This window comes from Gallus gallus, chromosome 15 (genome assembly GCF_016699485.2).
Source record: "Gallus gallus isolate bGalGal1 chromosome 15, bGalGal1.mat.broiler.GRCg7b, whole genome shotgun sequence".
Taxonomy (NCBI): Eukaryota; Metazoa; Chordata; class Aves; order Galliformes; family Phasianidae; genus Gallus; species Gallus gallus.
Window position 1 is genome coordinate 4,338,697 of NC_052546.1, and position 16,518 is coordinate 4,355,214.

General features: G+C 41.1%; 1 protein-coding gene across 4 annotated transcripts in view; it reads right to left on the minus strand.

Moving 5' to 3' along the window:
* The window catches only part of TMEM132B (transmembrane protein 132B), a 186,483-nt gene that overhangs the window by 58,451 nt on the left and 111,514 nt on the right, over positions 1-16,518 (minus strand). For all 4 annotated transcript variants that reach the window (XM_025155604.2, XM_025155606.2, XM_015275628.4 and 1 more), the window contains one exon: positions 6,119-6,305. In XM_025155604.2, coding sequence (XP_025011372.2) covers positions 6,119-6,305 — 187 coding nt within the window. The remainder of the gene's footprint in view (positions 1-6,118; positions 6,306-16,518) is intronic.

Genomic DNA, 16,518 nt, shown 5'->3' on the forward strand with positions numbered 1-16,518 from the left:
TCCCTGCTTTTCCTAAAACAAATAAGCAAAGTGTTACACTCAGCACTTCCCTTTCAGCCTGAGTTATAGAAATGGGCATCTTTGAGGACCATTTTTCCTGGGTGTTCCTGTCAGCACGTTTGCTAGCAGCAACTGGAGATGCTATTATTCAGGCTCCCATTTAAAAGAAACCTTACTAGAGTATATACAGCCATCTGTGTCTCTAAGTGATTCACAACATTAGTCAACCATTAGTCAACCACAAGCTTACATTTTTGGGGAGAAAACGAGATTTCTGAAGACACGGATTAAATACTTTTAACATATACAGAAATGTTTCAGGCAGAGGGGCTGCGAGAGCCAGTGAAATATTGATTGCTGCCTTTGAAAAACACTTCAGAATAATGACAGACAGGGAATTACAATCCTATTACTATACCAGAAAGGCTCTGTAGCATGTATATCTAAAGCACTAGTGACGCCAGCCGCAGACCAAACCATCACTTTCCTAGATAAGACAAGCACACTAGAGATTCATCTGTTATTAAACCCATTGTTCCTCAAGTCTTCACCCTCACAAAGAAAAAAAAACAACCCAAGAAACAGTTGTATACATCTCTTCAGTATCCTGTGCTTTACGTTGACTAAGTTCCTGGTTGCCTAGAAACTCTCTAAAAGAACTGGAGTTTTCTTTTTCTCTTTTCTTTGCCCCAACTCTTAGTTAGGTAACAGATTAATCCAATCACATTTACTTGTGACAGAAACCTTCTCAACTGGCTCAGAACTTGTGAAGTTTGCTCCTCGTACCACAGGAGCTAGGCTCTGCCAATGGCCTTCTTATCAGGAACTTTCTATAACCATGGGAATTCCAGCCTACATCTGGTTAGATCGATGGAGGTGACTAAGGACTGCATCCCGGCCAGACAGACTGCATTTATCTGTGCCATCAGTTTCTGTAATGAGCAGGACATACACTTCACAAGACATCACCCAATCCACAGCTCACATCTGACTTCAGTGCCATACCATTTGCTTTAAAAAAAATCCTCCACATTGTTTATATTTAATAACTATAATACCAAAATGCTGATTCTGATATTCACTAACAAGAAAAAAAGACCATCCAAAGTGGTTTAGTTCCATTTTCTACCCTCAATCTCTATTCTGCTGGGCACAATGGAAATGGATAGCTCTTATACTTTTGGGGACTTCAGCTCCATGTGTCAATCTGCACACCAGATGTTGGAAGAATCAATTACCTAAGATCTTTATTGTCAAAAAGAAAACAAATAAGCCTCAAAGGAGCAGAGTAGCTGAAATTTTCATCTGACGGTGCATCACTGAACAGCTATACCAATCCTCAAAGGTTTTTAGGGGCTTCTTAGCACCATGCAGCAGTACCTGAGCTGGAAGGCATCACACAGCCAGCCCAGGCAGTGCTCCATCCCATTCACTTCCTACGGGCCACACTTCCCAGCAGTTATTTCCTCTCAAAAGCGTATGGTAAAACGTTAAGACAAAACTCAGTCTTCGTCCTGCTCTCATCTAAAGAAAGTTCCTGGAGTCAAATATTGCAGCTCCCAAGTAAGCTTCAAATTAAGGGAGTAATCCCCCCTCCATACATTTTTACCTGAATTAAATCGGCTTAAATAGTTATGCACAGCATTAGATGATAAAGCAGCATTTACATTCTTCAGAGCCACTCATCTGTGCTGTCATTAGTTCTTGACAGAATAAATCCTACCTCTTTCCTAAACGAAACGTTTTTAGGGATATTAAGCAGTATTATTGTGAGATTTTTTCCCTAAGTGTTTTAAAAGGTACCTTTAGGGGTATGAAAAGTGACTCACACATCGTTCAGGAGCAGGTAGAACTGAGCAAGAGTGACTTCATTTCCATGTAATTTGCCATTCTTATCAAGCCTTGCCTATTCAGGTCTGATTAATTAATGCCTGTAAAGTGTTCTGAAAATATATAATGCTACATAAATACTAAATAATAACAGTGCACTTAAAGTAAAAATAATTTGTTAATTTGCATAGAGTTTTAGGAATTAGCATTTACTTTCCCTATGTAAACGGGTCCATCCGATCCCTTTCAGCTATCAGAAAATGTGCTTGCAGTTGCAGGACAATGTGGCATTATGTATTTTACGTGAGCCAATTCACAGAAAATGAATTCAGAATTATTTGTGATGTTGTATTTATAGAGGAACACAGATATATCCTGTTAGCATTCATTTTCAAATCCACATTGCCTCTCAGCAAGAACCAAGCTGCACCGCTTCTGGGATTAAAATAATTAGAACTATTCCAATTTCAGGGGTTGCTACAGCTTGGAGCTATGTGTTTTCTCAGTCTGTTGTCCAAAGACCTTAGAATTTCACTGTCTGCTTGTAAAGCAGTCTGAAAAAGGCACTTCCCTACATCTTTATATCTGGGCATCTTATGACACCTGCTCTCAGTACGTGTATATTTATGCTTCTGCCACTATATGAGAGCAGAACTATGCATATAGCCAATTAGGAAATCCTACCAATAAGACTTCTTTGCTCAGAAGGGCTGAATTTTCCAATCTATCTACAGAAACAAGACCTCCCAGGAACAGAAGACAGGCTATTAAGTATCAGCACTTCCAGGACACACGTCATCCTTTAGTTTATAACACAAACAGGAGGTAGGATAGGTATGGAAGACCCTGAATCCCCTTTGATCATCTCAGCATAAGTCAATGAAGTGTGAATACCAGACAAAATAAACAGTCTGTTTCTAAAATGGTGTAAAATGCACACAGCAATACCATCTGGGATCAGCTCCTAAGCAGGGCTGGAAGCAGTGCCAGCGGTACAGTGAGTGCTTCACACTTGGAATTGCTTTTGAACCGGCGCTCATCACCTGCTAAGAGGTACTAAGGCCACGTAGGGACCAAAAAAAAAGGGTTGTTTTTGTGTGTTCATTTGTTTCAGAGGTGCCATTTACCCTCTTACACCCTTTCATGTCTCAAAACAATCCTCATGTAAAACCCAATGGTTTTTCCCAAGGCTTTGGTTGGTTCCTCTCCCACACCCACCTCAGCAGCTGCAGATGATGGAAATGACTGAGAGCCTTCCCCACCACGATCCTCTAATAAGTGCTATAGAACTGAAGCTTCTCAGCAGGTATCTGATTTACAGGAGGAGATAAAAACAGCTCCACAAAGAAAGCTGGTCCTTCCTGCAGCACCGGGGCTATCACGGCTGCCACCCAAACCCAATCCTGAGGCAGCAGTAGGCTGCATGCCATTGTGATCACCCATTTGGCATTTCTCTTTGCTTTGCTGTGTCAGCCAGCAATGGTCTGCATTCCCACTGCATCCTGCCCGTGTGCTTTCCTCCTGTGCACAGCACCTACACTGCCCACCCAGAGGCAGACAGATGACTTTCAGAAAGCAAACCCTGAACCACTGGACTATGCCATTTCCATCTGGCTGTCATTCCCTTGGAAATCCCAGCAGCCTGGCCCCGTGCAGCTGTGGAAATGGGAGGTTTCAATTAGAAGGAGCTTCAGGACCTGGGGAGAAGCGTCCAATGATGCAGAAAGAGGACTCTTTTCCAGTATGAAATTTGTTTCGTTTTCTCTCATTAGTGCTAATGTTTTATTTATCTACATATTTTGAATGCACTGAATTTGGCAACAAAGAAGTTAAGAGATTTATTAGATGGAGGATCATCCAAATGAAAATGGACAGTCTGGGGCAATTCCCAAGAGCCTGCAATTATATTTTAGTCCTCCTCTTCTGACTAAAATGAAAATAAAATCCCCCAGCTTATTTACAGGTATCATATAGAGAGAACGAAGCATAGAGCAGTTGGTAGACCAGTATCTCACCTGGAGACCCTCCCTGACCATGCCATCTTCTGTGCATCTCAGAACAGTGCCTATTAATGTGCTTCTGAATTGACACCAAAGGATTAGCCAGATATAAGCTGCAATATCAATTCATTACAGCAAGATTGTCTGCTAATAAGGAGCTATTTTGTTGCTAGACAATGTGCAAAAATCAGCTGTCTTCACTCAGAAACCCCAAAGCAAAAGAAAAAAAAAAAGACAAAAGCAACAAAAAATGCCTTTCAAGCTTGCTACAAAATGTAAATGTTAAGAACATCAGATTTTATGTTACGGGCTTCATAAACCCACTAAAGCAAGAAATCAGCTCTTTTCATCAGGCTATTATTCAAATGTTACCATGCAGTCTGCCACATCTTTATCTACCAAAAAAAAAAAAAAAAATCAGGCTGCTAATGAGGAAAATATCCCCACTGCTGTTCCCAGAGCCACCACAATGCAATGACAGAATAAGTCATCTGCAGATCTTTCTGTTTTCTATCGCTTGTTTCAGAAAGTAGCAAGGAAAACGAACTTGTGATCAACTGCAGCAACAAAACAGATACTCCAAACAGTATGGATGTGGATGCCTCCATATTAAAAGGCCCAAAGCAGCCTAGAGAGGCACACACATCTTGGAATGAAGGAATCACAGAACATCCTGAGTTAGAACAGACCCAAACCCAAACATTATGTCTGAGAGCACCATCCAAACGCTCCTTGAGCTCCTTTTGTCCCTGACTGGGCAACACAGTGCCAGAATCTGCACCAGTTAGAGACAATTAAATGGAGCAGCACTGCAAAATGGCAATGGCAAGAAGGGAGGAAATGCAAATGCAAGCTGCTGCTCCTGCCACTGGTGCCATCAGTTCTTCTATTAGCCTAGGGCCAAGCCAGCCAAGGATGCTCACATGCAGCAACAAGTAATAGACCACATGAGACCCCCAATTAAGAGACAAGGTCATAAATCCATAAAAGCTTTTTTGCTGTACTCCACAGTTATCTTACAATGACGAATTGTGTGAGATTAGCTCCACTTCAAATTTAGGTTTTGCCTCAGATTTTGTCCAAGGACATTTAGAGATAGCTTAAAGCAGCTGCCATAACTGCAAAGAGATGAAGTGAAGCCCTGGCCAAACCTTGGCACAGAAAGAAGCAAAGCTCTGACCCAGTGTTGACAACGAGCCTTGGGGCTGAATCTGCTTTTCCTTTATACCCACAGTGCTCTCTCTGTACGGCACAAAACCTGTGCTATCCATTTGGAACCAGCAATGCTATGTGCAAGTCAGTTCACGCACCACATTGTTTTTATTTTATATCTGATTCATCATTGCTACTTGATAACATTCCATCCACACAATTAGAGGTTTGTTTCATCTCCTCTAGTCATGCTTACTGTTTACTAGAAGAAAATTCTCTATTGACTTTTCCACACATCATTTCTCCTCTATCCCTCACTGTCAGTAAGTGCAGCCTTCGGCAGTAGGAGCTGGAAATAAGATTTATTTAGGGCCTTGTTTACCTTTAGAAGTATCTTTCCTTGTTTTTGCCCTACTAGGAGAAGCCAGTGGCCATGCAGAGGAAAATACCAATATACCTTGGTTAATTAGTAGAACAGAAAGAAAAGTAACACAGTCAGAGGAACAGATTGGAAAAAACAATTCACCTTTCAGAGGTGCTTAGCTCAAATTTAGAGATATGGCTGTTACAGTATATGCACCTTAAACCCTGCCTGGAAAACACGTCCAGAACCTAAACCTTCAGAAAGTATTTCGTCCTTTTCCTTTTCCTGTAACTCCAAATGGACCTTTTGTTAAATGGACACTTTGCAGCTCACTGGTCTGCATGGTTCTCAGGGGAAAAGCAAAGCAGAAACCAGTCCAGTTGTTTGGTTTAGCAATGAAGTTTCTCCTCACTTGCATGATAATTTATTTCATTGAAAATGTCCCAGCTAATTGCAACACTTACCCTTAGAGCACATGCACGGCAGTCACATTAATACACCAGAAGACAATGGCTCCAAAGGAGCTATTACCATGTACCAGGCCAACAATCCACAAACAGTACAGGATTTACACAAAAGACTCAAATGGTTTCCTAGGAGCCATTATGGCACATCAGGTAAATAAAATATTATTGAAAAGTATTTTTTGCATTTAAATCATTTGCAGCAGGTGCACAGGAAGTAGCACATAATAAAACAGTTTGCATTCCCCTGAATACTAACGAGAATCAGCGGAAACATTTAGCAGAAGGAAGCAGCAGCAGGTTCTTACCATGGCAAGAGGAACTATTCCAGCAAACATCGTTCGGCTGACAAAGATCTCGGAGACCACCAGTTCGCTCAGAGAATCGTCTCGAGGGTATTCCACCTGCCAGGTGATTTGCTGGGCACCCGCCAGGCTGCTGGCGTTGTCGATCTCGAAGTCCATCTGCAGGATCTCATAGGAGGTGATGTTTGCTCTGGAATAAAGAAAAAAAAAATTGTCCATAGAAGAAATATCAGTAGAATGTTGCTGACAGAATACATTCCGACTTCTTTCTTTTCAACAGAAGATTTACCATTAAATTTAACATGCAGACTTGAAGACGGAAGCTTCAATCAGGCTATACACTGGGCAACAGCCATCCTTTATAGACAGGTGGCTATATCTTCTAGTTTCCTGACATAGAGGCATCCTTCCCATTAAACTCAAGCATTCACTGCATGTAATCATGAACAACATACAGAATAAGCCCCAAACCCCGGGAACTGCATTGTATAGATGTTGCTGAATTACCCAATATAACATTATTATAGTGGTGCTGGCAATATTAATGCTCCAAAACAACAGAATTGACCAGAAACTTTGGTGTGCCCCTTCCCATAGCAGTGATTCAAAAGATGTGCTCTCAGTGAGCTGCCTGTATGCTGCTACAAAGAATAGACACTTAAACATCCTTTTCCTCTTCCCAACCGCACAGAGGCAAGAAACTGTTTTTGCCATATGTTTTTGCAGGCACATTGTAAAGGGAAAAAATCTGAGCAGGAATTATTGATTTTCATGTTTTCTTTCTGACAAGAAACAACACAAACATATGCTTCAATGCCTGGAGGATAAATATTTTCCATGCTGACAGAAGATAATATCCACCTTCAGGCAAAACTAGAAGCATCTTTGGGTGGCCAACCAGGCAGCCAGCAAAAACTCTTTAAGAGAAATATTATTGCACATTGCTATGGATGTAATTAAGGCTGTTCTGTTCAAAAGTGTAACCACTGTGGGCACTACGAAGGCGCACTCAACTTCATGGTTTTCCACTTATCACTTCTGGCAGTTTGTTTTATCTACATAACATAAAATGAATGGGTTAAGTACGTCTGGATCTGCAGTTTAGGTTCAATCTGCTCAATAGTTGCCACTCACATACACCCACAAGCAGCTTCCAATTCTGAACAAAACCACTGACAGAGGGTTTTGCTTTGGATTCACCAATGAAATAATGTCCAAATACTGTCAGGTCAGTCTGTACTGATCAATCAAATCTGTATGTCCCACTGATGGGCCTTTGCTCTGTCTGTCATGCATTCAAGTTTTCCTTTCCTTGTTATTCTTTTATACACTCTCAAGGTAACCATAATAGCAATTTTATATTTTTATGGCACACCAGGACTCAGATCTCTGTAAGAAGAACACGTGTGTCTTGCCTATATAAGCAAGCTGAAGTAATGCCTCGGAGTAAATGACCCCTACCCCTACAAATATGCAAAGGCCTTCAATGCATCCTGAGCACAGCGAGGAACCTTCACCAGACAAAAGTTTCATTCAAAGACAGACTTGACCATGCACTGCTGGGTTGGAAATGAGCACAACAGAAACTTTCCTCAGATCCAACTGACAGTTCATGCACACTAAAGCGGAGCTGACTTCCCAGACAGGTGGTGGTCCTGCTTCCAAGGAGAATCCTCATTGTTGCCTGGAAAAACAACAGGGCTCACCATCTGCTTTCTGGTTTTGTCTCAGTAGCAAACCATGCAATGTGAGATCGTAATACTAAGTAAGGGTCCATTTCTCATTTGGAGTTTTGCTGAAAGAAGCTATCCAGCTAGCTTTCACTTGTAGAGTTTCTCCACCAATTGTGCAGCTTTAGCAAACAAGCGCTCAACTTTCTGCACCCCTTTGTTCACCAGCAGGTTTTCAGTTACCTCCAGAACAGCAGGTCAATGGATCTTCTCAAAGCTATGGGTTCTTTTTTTCCTCCTCAGAACGAAGACTCAGCTTTCATGCAATGCCAAGTGTGACAGTATCTGGGTCACAGAGTACCCCGATGGACTAACCCACCCTCTTTGTTCTGAGCCTCTTCCTGGGTTACTGTTGTAACAAAACCATGATAAAACCTGAAAAGTTTTCTCAGAGTAGAGCTTTTCTGCTCACCACTCCATCTCCTGCAGAAGCTTCTTTCCTAACAAGAGGATTGGTACTACATTCACACTCCTTACAGTTTATTATCCATCCTCTATAATACCATGTGGGAGACCACTGCCTTTTCCAGTGAAATTGAATGAGGTTGCCAAAGTAAAAACAGAATTATACTAAATCATAAGCAAGACCTTAAAGGTTAGCATTTACTTCTTTCGGCTCCATCAGCTGATAGCTCCACATCACAATACCTGCATCTAAATTTCTCTCCTCAATACGCAGTACTGCACCCCTTTATCAAAGGAGACATCCTACCCTGCCATGGCCAGTCCTCAGCTTTTCTTTGGTGTGACTTTCAGCAGGTGACCAATGCTGGTCTTTGTGGTCACTGTCAACGTGAAAGTGTTTGGTGAAGACAAAACGCTACAAGTGGGAAAACCCACTAATAGAGGAGATGACGACTGTAACTCATGCTGTTATCAGTTGTTAAATTCCACTAAGCCATATTTTATCCTTTATCCTATTTCAGCTTTTTCTTGAGACTTATTCCATTTTTCTTTTAAGTAAGTCTGCACTACTGGGAAGAGTCTGATGGAATCTAAAGACTATAAATCACTTCCCCTTTCCAAATCTTTCTTCTATTTTTAGTTTAATACTTCTGTTGCCCAGTGAAGTCTTTACTTGGTTTAGAAGGATTTTGCCAAACCTCAGTTGGAGTTTAGAGGAGCAATAAAAAATAAAAAGTCAAAATTACTTTTATAAAAAAAGATTATTTCCTGCAAGCACAAGGAAAAGACCTTATAATTTTAGGCAGCTGGCATGGTTGCTAATAAGTCCATTTCTATGGAAATGAGTTCATAACTATTAATTTTGCCTGCTCCTGATCTATTCTTGATGAGCCTTTCAAATTTAGAAAAGCGCTTCATGATTCTCTCAATTTGGTAATTACTAACTCCCTTTGATGAATCCAGCCCAGTATTTCAGACATGAGACATTCATTAGACATTTTTCTTTCTGGTGAGAGGAGAAAAAGAAACCATGGCCTTGGATTTATTTCCTCTCCCAAACTCCATCAAGTAGACCTTCTTCTTCCTATCACAGTTTATAATGCTGTTTGTGTACTTTCACAACACCACGTTTGGTGCTGGAAGAACCCCACAGAGCCCTGACATTTGGGCTCAATGTCCTGATGTCAAGCCTCACGCACACCTCACCCACCTCACCAGGCTGAAATTGAAGCATTTCCTCTGGACGTTAAGCCAGAAAGCAGCATGCACCCATCCACAGGCTGCCTCTTCTCCATCAAAAACACTCTCCCAACAGAACAAAGCACAGGCTGCACAAAGAACTACAATAGTAAGACTTGGGTTTCAAGTGCTCCTAAGCACCTTGGAGAGGTTCTCCATCCCTGCATTCAGGTGCTTTTTAGAGATTCACACCATTCTTGGAGGGCTATCTGTTACCTCCTTACATATATATTCTGATGGATTCTCTTCCTCAATCTGCTAGTATGTGCAAAGAGTAAGAAATATATATATATAAAATATGAATCTAAAAAAAAAGCCATATTTTGCTTCTCCGCATTTTTTATCTTATTAGGAATTAATATGGAACGGCATAGGCTCATCTTAAAAAATGACAGATTACTGTTAATGTCCACTGTAGCAATAATATTAGCGATTTCTGTAAGAACTACAAAATCACCTGGCATTGAAAAAACTAAAGAATTCAACTTGTTCCTCATTTTTGTCAAAGCAAAACATGGGATTACTGAATTAAGTACCGGAACAGTGCGTGGTGATTGATGTTGTGGTGGCAGTGCCAGTCTAAATAGTTTGTAGTTACCATAAATAAACAAACACCTATTATTAGCCATAAAGATTTGAAGAGCCTGCTCTGCATAACTTCAGAGAGAAGGAAATCTGGCCCCCACCACCACCGCATTGAAAACTTAGCTGACAGTCAGAACCTTCTACTGGTGCTGTTGGCTACGAGAGGAAATCATGAGCTTCACCCATTCATAAAATAACTTCTCCTGTAAACAGCAAACTGTTTACGGGGCACACAGCAGTGTAAATAAACTCATAAAAAATGGAGCAGACACAAGGTAATTGACAATAATAAGATGTCTGGTATCGTGTTGCCTCTGAGTCTTCTCAAGGTTAATAATGGTCAATTCCACTCTCGCTGACAAATTGTCACCAAATTCAATGAGAACAGGATTATATAAGCAAAGTACATTAGTTTATGATATATTTCAGTAATACAGGTCTCACTCTTTTGATCTCAGGAGGATTAATTTCACAAGCATGGCTTACCAAAGAGCAAACACTTACAAGAAGAGAGTTTTCAACAACTGATTGGAAATGCTCGTGACCCTAATTTCCTATTGAAGTCAAATGAAGCAGCAGACGGCCGGGATCTCTTGGGGAAAAGATCCAGATTGAAGGTCCTGACCTTCTTCCCCTTCAAGAAATTAAGACTCCAGTAGTCCAAAATGAAGGAAATGAGACGCAATGTCTCCTAACAGAGCAGCATCCAGTTTATAAATTGTAAAGCTTTGCATACTGTCAGTCCTTATACCTTGCTGAGTGTTGCTCTTCACAGATGCACGGGCTATGTAAATAGCTATATAGGATAAAACCAAGCTGTTACATATGTTAAGAATGCATGGACTGACAGAGTAGGCTTTAATAATCTAGTAAAAGGTATAAAAACCAAAGAAGAAATTTTTGTTTGAAATACACCACCAAGACCAGGTATTATTCATGGTATTTTTGCTTAGCCAACATTTTCCCACAACTGAAAACAATAAATCTAGATAATGAGCAAACCTTTTAAGCTTTTCAGCTTCTTCCACTGCCAATTCACAACTGTGCTGCTCACTAACAACTTGCAATAACTTTATTTGATTTTATCAACATCATCATGACAACCCTGGAGACAACTGAGACAATTGCTTCAATTATTTTTATTTGCTTCTACCCTTGTGACAGCGTACAGAAATTCTTCCAGTAAAAGAGTCCTTAGATACTATTTTAGTTAGCCTTTAGCAAAATAGGACTTAAAAGAACCAAAATCAGTCTGGATGTAATTGGTACAGTCCATTGCTGGGTACTGGGACTCCATTTGCTCCTTTGTTACAGCTCTCCCCTTTTGAAACAGCATGTAAGCTTTTGGGGTTTATAAAAGCACTTTGATTGCACTGAATATTTTTCTGACTACTATTTAGAGCCTCTTTATTGCTGTGCTGTGTATTTCTTGAAATAAAGCTCCTCTGCCAGGAGAAAGCATCTTGCTGGGGAGCATAACAAACCCATCCAATAAGAAACGGGGGCCAAGGTTTAGCTGATGTTGGATGCAAATATAGAGGGAACTATTTTTGTACACAAATAATATATTATTTTTTTGATGAAAGATTTACACTGAATTCTAACCAGTTAATAAATACCAGTGCCCAAATGGTGCTTAGAATTTTTCTCTCAACCGTTCAGAAATCTTTGTGTATTTACATACCATAATCAAATGGTGTATTTTCATACTGTTGTGCAAGCAGCTGAAATACACCATAAAGCAGCGATGGCTTTTTAAGCAACCAATGACTAAACTTTCAAGGTAATAAATTCAGTGATATAAGAACTTCTTCGCAATGCGTAACTTCCAATACAAACATCTCCCTTCAGAAACTCTCAAAAGACCTTTAAATGAACAAGAATACACTTTTGGGAAACACTTTTACCGTTTCTGACACTGCAGTTTAATAACCCAAGGCATGTCTATATTCAGCCAAGCTACACATAACATCAGGGCAGCAAACACTGCAGTTAACCTTCAAAGAAAACTGAATGGTCTGGGTCATTCAGGGAATCCATGGTGCAGCCAATGAATGCAACCCAAAAGTTACTTGCTGGAGATCCATTGCCATGCAAGGGGACAGGTTTGGTCTGCCTATAAAGTCAGCACAACCAAACAAATGTGCTTCCTGCAGGTAATTCAGTAGAAGAAAAAGGCTGATCTCCCACAGAGCTTCTCCATCCCCTCTACCCCTTACTAGTGGCTACAAGCTCAGCACAGAAAAGATGCTTCACTTCGTCTTGCTCTTCCCCAGCCAACTGTGAAATGGAAGACATGTAATAGTTTAATTTCCCTGAACACTTCCAAATTTACCACAGGTTATCAGGAAGAACGACTCTACATGACAGCTCCTACAAACACACACAGGTCCCTCATCTTCCTCAGTGAAGAGCTTGGTCATGAACCCTGGGTTCATCAGCCCTACGGTTGAGTTCTTACTCAACCTACACTTCCAACAAACAGGTTCCTTGGCATTTTAATACCTTACAATTTCCACGTGGCTGACATAAGTACTAATTGATCAAACTCATTCATATACACCAGGTGCACGGGTACAGAAAAATGTGATTTGCCCCAGAAGAAGTTACTGGTGATCCAATTGCTGTTTTGATTTAAACTGAAGCCGGCAGCCTCGCCGCTGGGGAGAAACAGCAACCAGAGGGGATAATCTAAAGATGCAAACTCCTCAGTGCTGCATTTATGAATGAAAGGGAAAAGGAGACAGGCTGCAGATGGTAGCACTCACATACCTAATTCGCTGGAGGATGCATGAAAACAGTGACAAATGGTGCTCTGTTCTTGAGGACTTTAAAAGCTTAATGTGACACCTTCAACTTAATCCTCTGCTTAATGGGCAAAGGGTGGAAACAAACAAGTAGCAGAATGCCAAGCAGTCAGCAAGGACAATGGAAAGTTAATAAGCAATGGTTTGTTCCAAAACTTGCTAAGCGTGCACAGAACTCATGAACCTGCTGCAGAAGATACCGTAATTCCACCTGCACAAAATAAGGAACAAATCAAAGCAGAAACATGGGCAAGAATTATTTTCTTCCTCCTACATTCTGTTCCAATTTCAAGAATAAGCATCTAAAGAATTAGACAGCTATCTTCGAACTTAATGTGCTCTCAGATGGAGAAGTACATGCAGGGCTGTCTTGTGGCTCGTTCACATTTCTGCTAAGAAAAACATGGCCATGACAACATCCTCAATGAAGCTAACACAGAGATCAGTGCTGTCCAGCAGTACTAACACAAGCAGGACCCCCACGTCCTTCAGAGAGACCTGGTGCACATATGATTGCTTTATTTTATAGTCTGATAATTATGAGAAAAAAGAGCTAACCTTTTCCTGCTGCTATTGATATCCACTGAACAGACAGTAAAACTGTTAAAGTTAACTGGCATCTAAAAGTTTCCCATGTTTTAATTGATAAACAGGATTAACTCAGCTGAGCAAGCAGGGCGAGCAGGGTCTGCATGCAGGGTAAGAACAGAAAAGGGCCAATCACAGTTCTACTACATACCCCCCTTCCTCTTGTTAGCTGAGATCTGCTTACAGCTCTCACCTTCACAACAAAACCCAAAGGAAGAGAGCTGAGGAAGGAGGTTTAACGTAATCCACTCCCATAAAGCCTATTTTTCTCCACGAAAGGAATCCCAGTTTCTCTAGAAGTGTCAAGATAACTCCAAATGACAAAAAGCAGAGAGGTGGATTTAATATTTCTCTCTCTCTTCTAAAATCATTCCACAATTAGCTTCTAATGGCATGTAAGTGAGGTCAGCACAGTGGTTACCACATAACATCTCTGGGTCACCTTTTTAAAGGGTAATCATTACTTTGTCACACTTGCAAGACAATGATTTCCCAACACGTGATGGATTCCCCCGCAGTGACAGCTAATGACATGCACTGGGTGGCTGCTGGGGTACTGCTCAGAGCTAAGGTCAGCCCATGAATTAATGAGCCTGGCTGCAAGCGAGCAATAAGCGAGGTTAATTCATTTAGGCTCTGGAAAGGAATGATTAGAAACAGGAAGGGGAGGAGTTTCATCCCACCTTCCCTACTCCTCATCTAGAGGGCAAAATGCCCCCAAAACCGCTGTTCCATGGGTTTCCTTAGCAATGGAGACTCACTGTTCAAGCCATTCCCTCCCAGCTCTCTTCTTCCCCATAAAAGAATATGTTCAGCTCTGGAAAACCGTTTAGCTGAAATCCTCAGATTTTGTTGAGTCCTGGCATTCCCTGAGACAGCCGTAATACACCATTGCTGCTGGGTACTCATGCTGGAAGCAATCCGCTTTCAAGCTTTTCCATTTTCCCTTGCAAAAACTTTGAGGTCCCCCACTGCTATCAGATGTAGAGACGCACTCCAAAATAAACAAAATATTCTGGTTCCTTTAACCTGATTCCTAATAACCCAACTAACAGCTGGACCGGATGATCCGAGAGGTCTTTCCCAACCTTAACGATTCTATGACTCTATGATTCTAATTCAAACGCAGCAACCTCAGCTCCCCACCACCTAAATCCATCCCTCCACATCCATGAACGTGTTTCCAAGGCCCTGAAATCCACCACCGAACTTTCAGGTCCACTTTCCAGCCTGCTGGGCTCCCAGCAGCCATACCAACGAGTAGCCATCACTCATTTGGATCAAGTCACATTTCAGCATCTATCTCCATGGACTTAACACAGCACTTTCAAGTGTGTCCTCTATGTTTACTGGAAGAAATTCTATCAGCAATGGACCATTTAAAAGAAAAAAAAAAAAAAGAAATGGAAAGAAAAACACCGTATGATAAGACAGAAGCTAAACGTATACTGATTGCAGTAATTGCATCCATTCCTCTGTTGGAAAGCCTTGTATTGTATTTCTAATATGTGCTGATAAGTGCATTCACAACATAAGATTAACAGCCTCCAGACAAGAACGGCTATTATGTTTAACAGACTGATTAGCAAGTGACAGAGCTGCAAACTGTACTCCTCGTAAATCGGTTGCTTTTAAATTACAGCAGCATTTTTATGGTCCCATTTTTAAAATGCAACGGTTTGTTACACATATGCGGTGTAATTCCTATCTGACAATAAGTAATAGAGGACAGCAAGATTTGAGCTTTTAATCTTCAGATCTCAATTAAAGCATTGCTCATTTTCTTTTTAATTACAGTAAAATCTGTGCTGTACGTGGCACTCTTTATGGAGCCTCCTGGCTTAAACGTCTCCCACACACCATCCCCAAGCACAGGGACAGCCATTCCAGCCAATATCTTTTACAAGTCCTACTTCATTCAAGCTGCCATTTTTGTGCCTCCACCAGCCCTGCTCACCTCCTAGAACAGAAACCAAAGCACAGATCTCCAAACGACATCCATTCAGACGTGCCAGAGCAGGCTTGCCCCTGCTACAACCAGGTCTGCTTACACCTCAAGCAAACGGAGCTCCTAATTAATTCCCTGTATTTTCTAACAGCAAATGGTAGGATTTAGGCACATCATTCCTTGCAGGGCTTCTGAAAATCCTGCCATCAAATGTGTGATTCTGTTTTTGTTGACTGCTCTTATTTTTCTCGCTGTAACATATGAAAGCACCAGCCTTGGATTTGGGCCCTCTGTGTATTTCGTACAAACACAGCTATAAAGGCAGTCCTGACCCCACAGAGCGTGCAGTCCACAAGACAGAGACAGAAAAGAGATGCAACAATCTGCACCACTTTAAACTCATACACAAAACAGAAACCCTTTAAGCATGAATTTATCTACAGACTTTCAAGCTCAATGACATCATGCACTTCAAACCAGTTTATTTATAACATAAAGCTTAGTATAACTTGTAAGGAGACAGAATAAATGAATTTGTTCTATCACAGAACTTCATCAGATACAATACAGATGGCTCTGCTACCATGGTTAAAAATAGCCTACACATTTTGAATCAGCTCAAGGCATTTATCAAATTAGGAAACTGGTGAAGGAGGATGTCTAGCTTGTATAGTGTAATTGGAATATCCTGCAGAGGTTTGATGCTTTTGTTTTTGGTTGGCTTTTATTAATTCTACCTTACCTGTTCAGCATTTGGTCCTGGACTGTCAACTGAAGTGGGAGAACTCAGTTTCCCAAACTATTTTTCTTTGCTAAATAGCAGGACAGAACAACTCGAGGTTGTTTACCAAATGTAGAAGAGAAGGGGGGAAGCCATCCAAAGGGCAACCCAGAGTAGAGCAGAATACAGAATCATAGAGTGCTTACAGTTGGAAAGATCTCTCAGATCTTCAAGTCCAAGCAGCAGCCCATCCCCACCATCCCCACTATCCGTGTCACTCAGTGAGACAGCTATCCTTTTCTCAAAGGGTAAAATACTTCAGAAACAAAACCACTGTGAAGCAAACCTGGCGTGCTGGCTAAGCAGCCCAACACGTCATG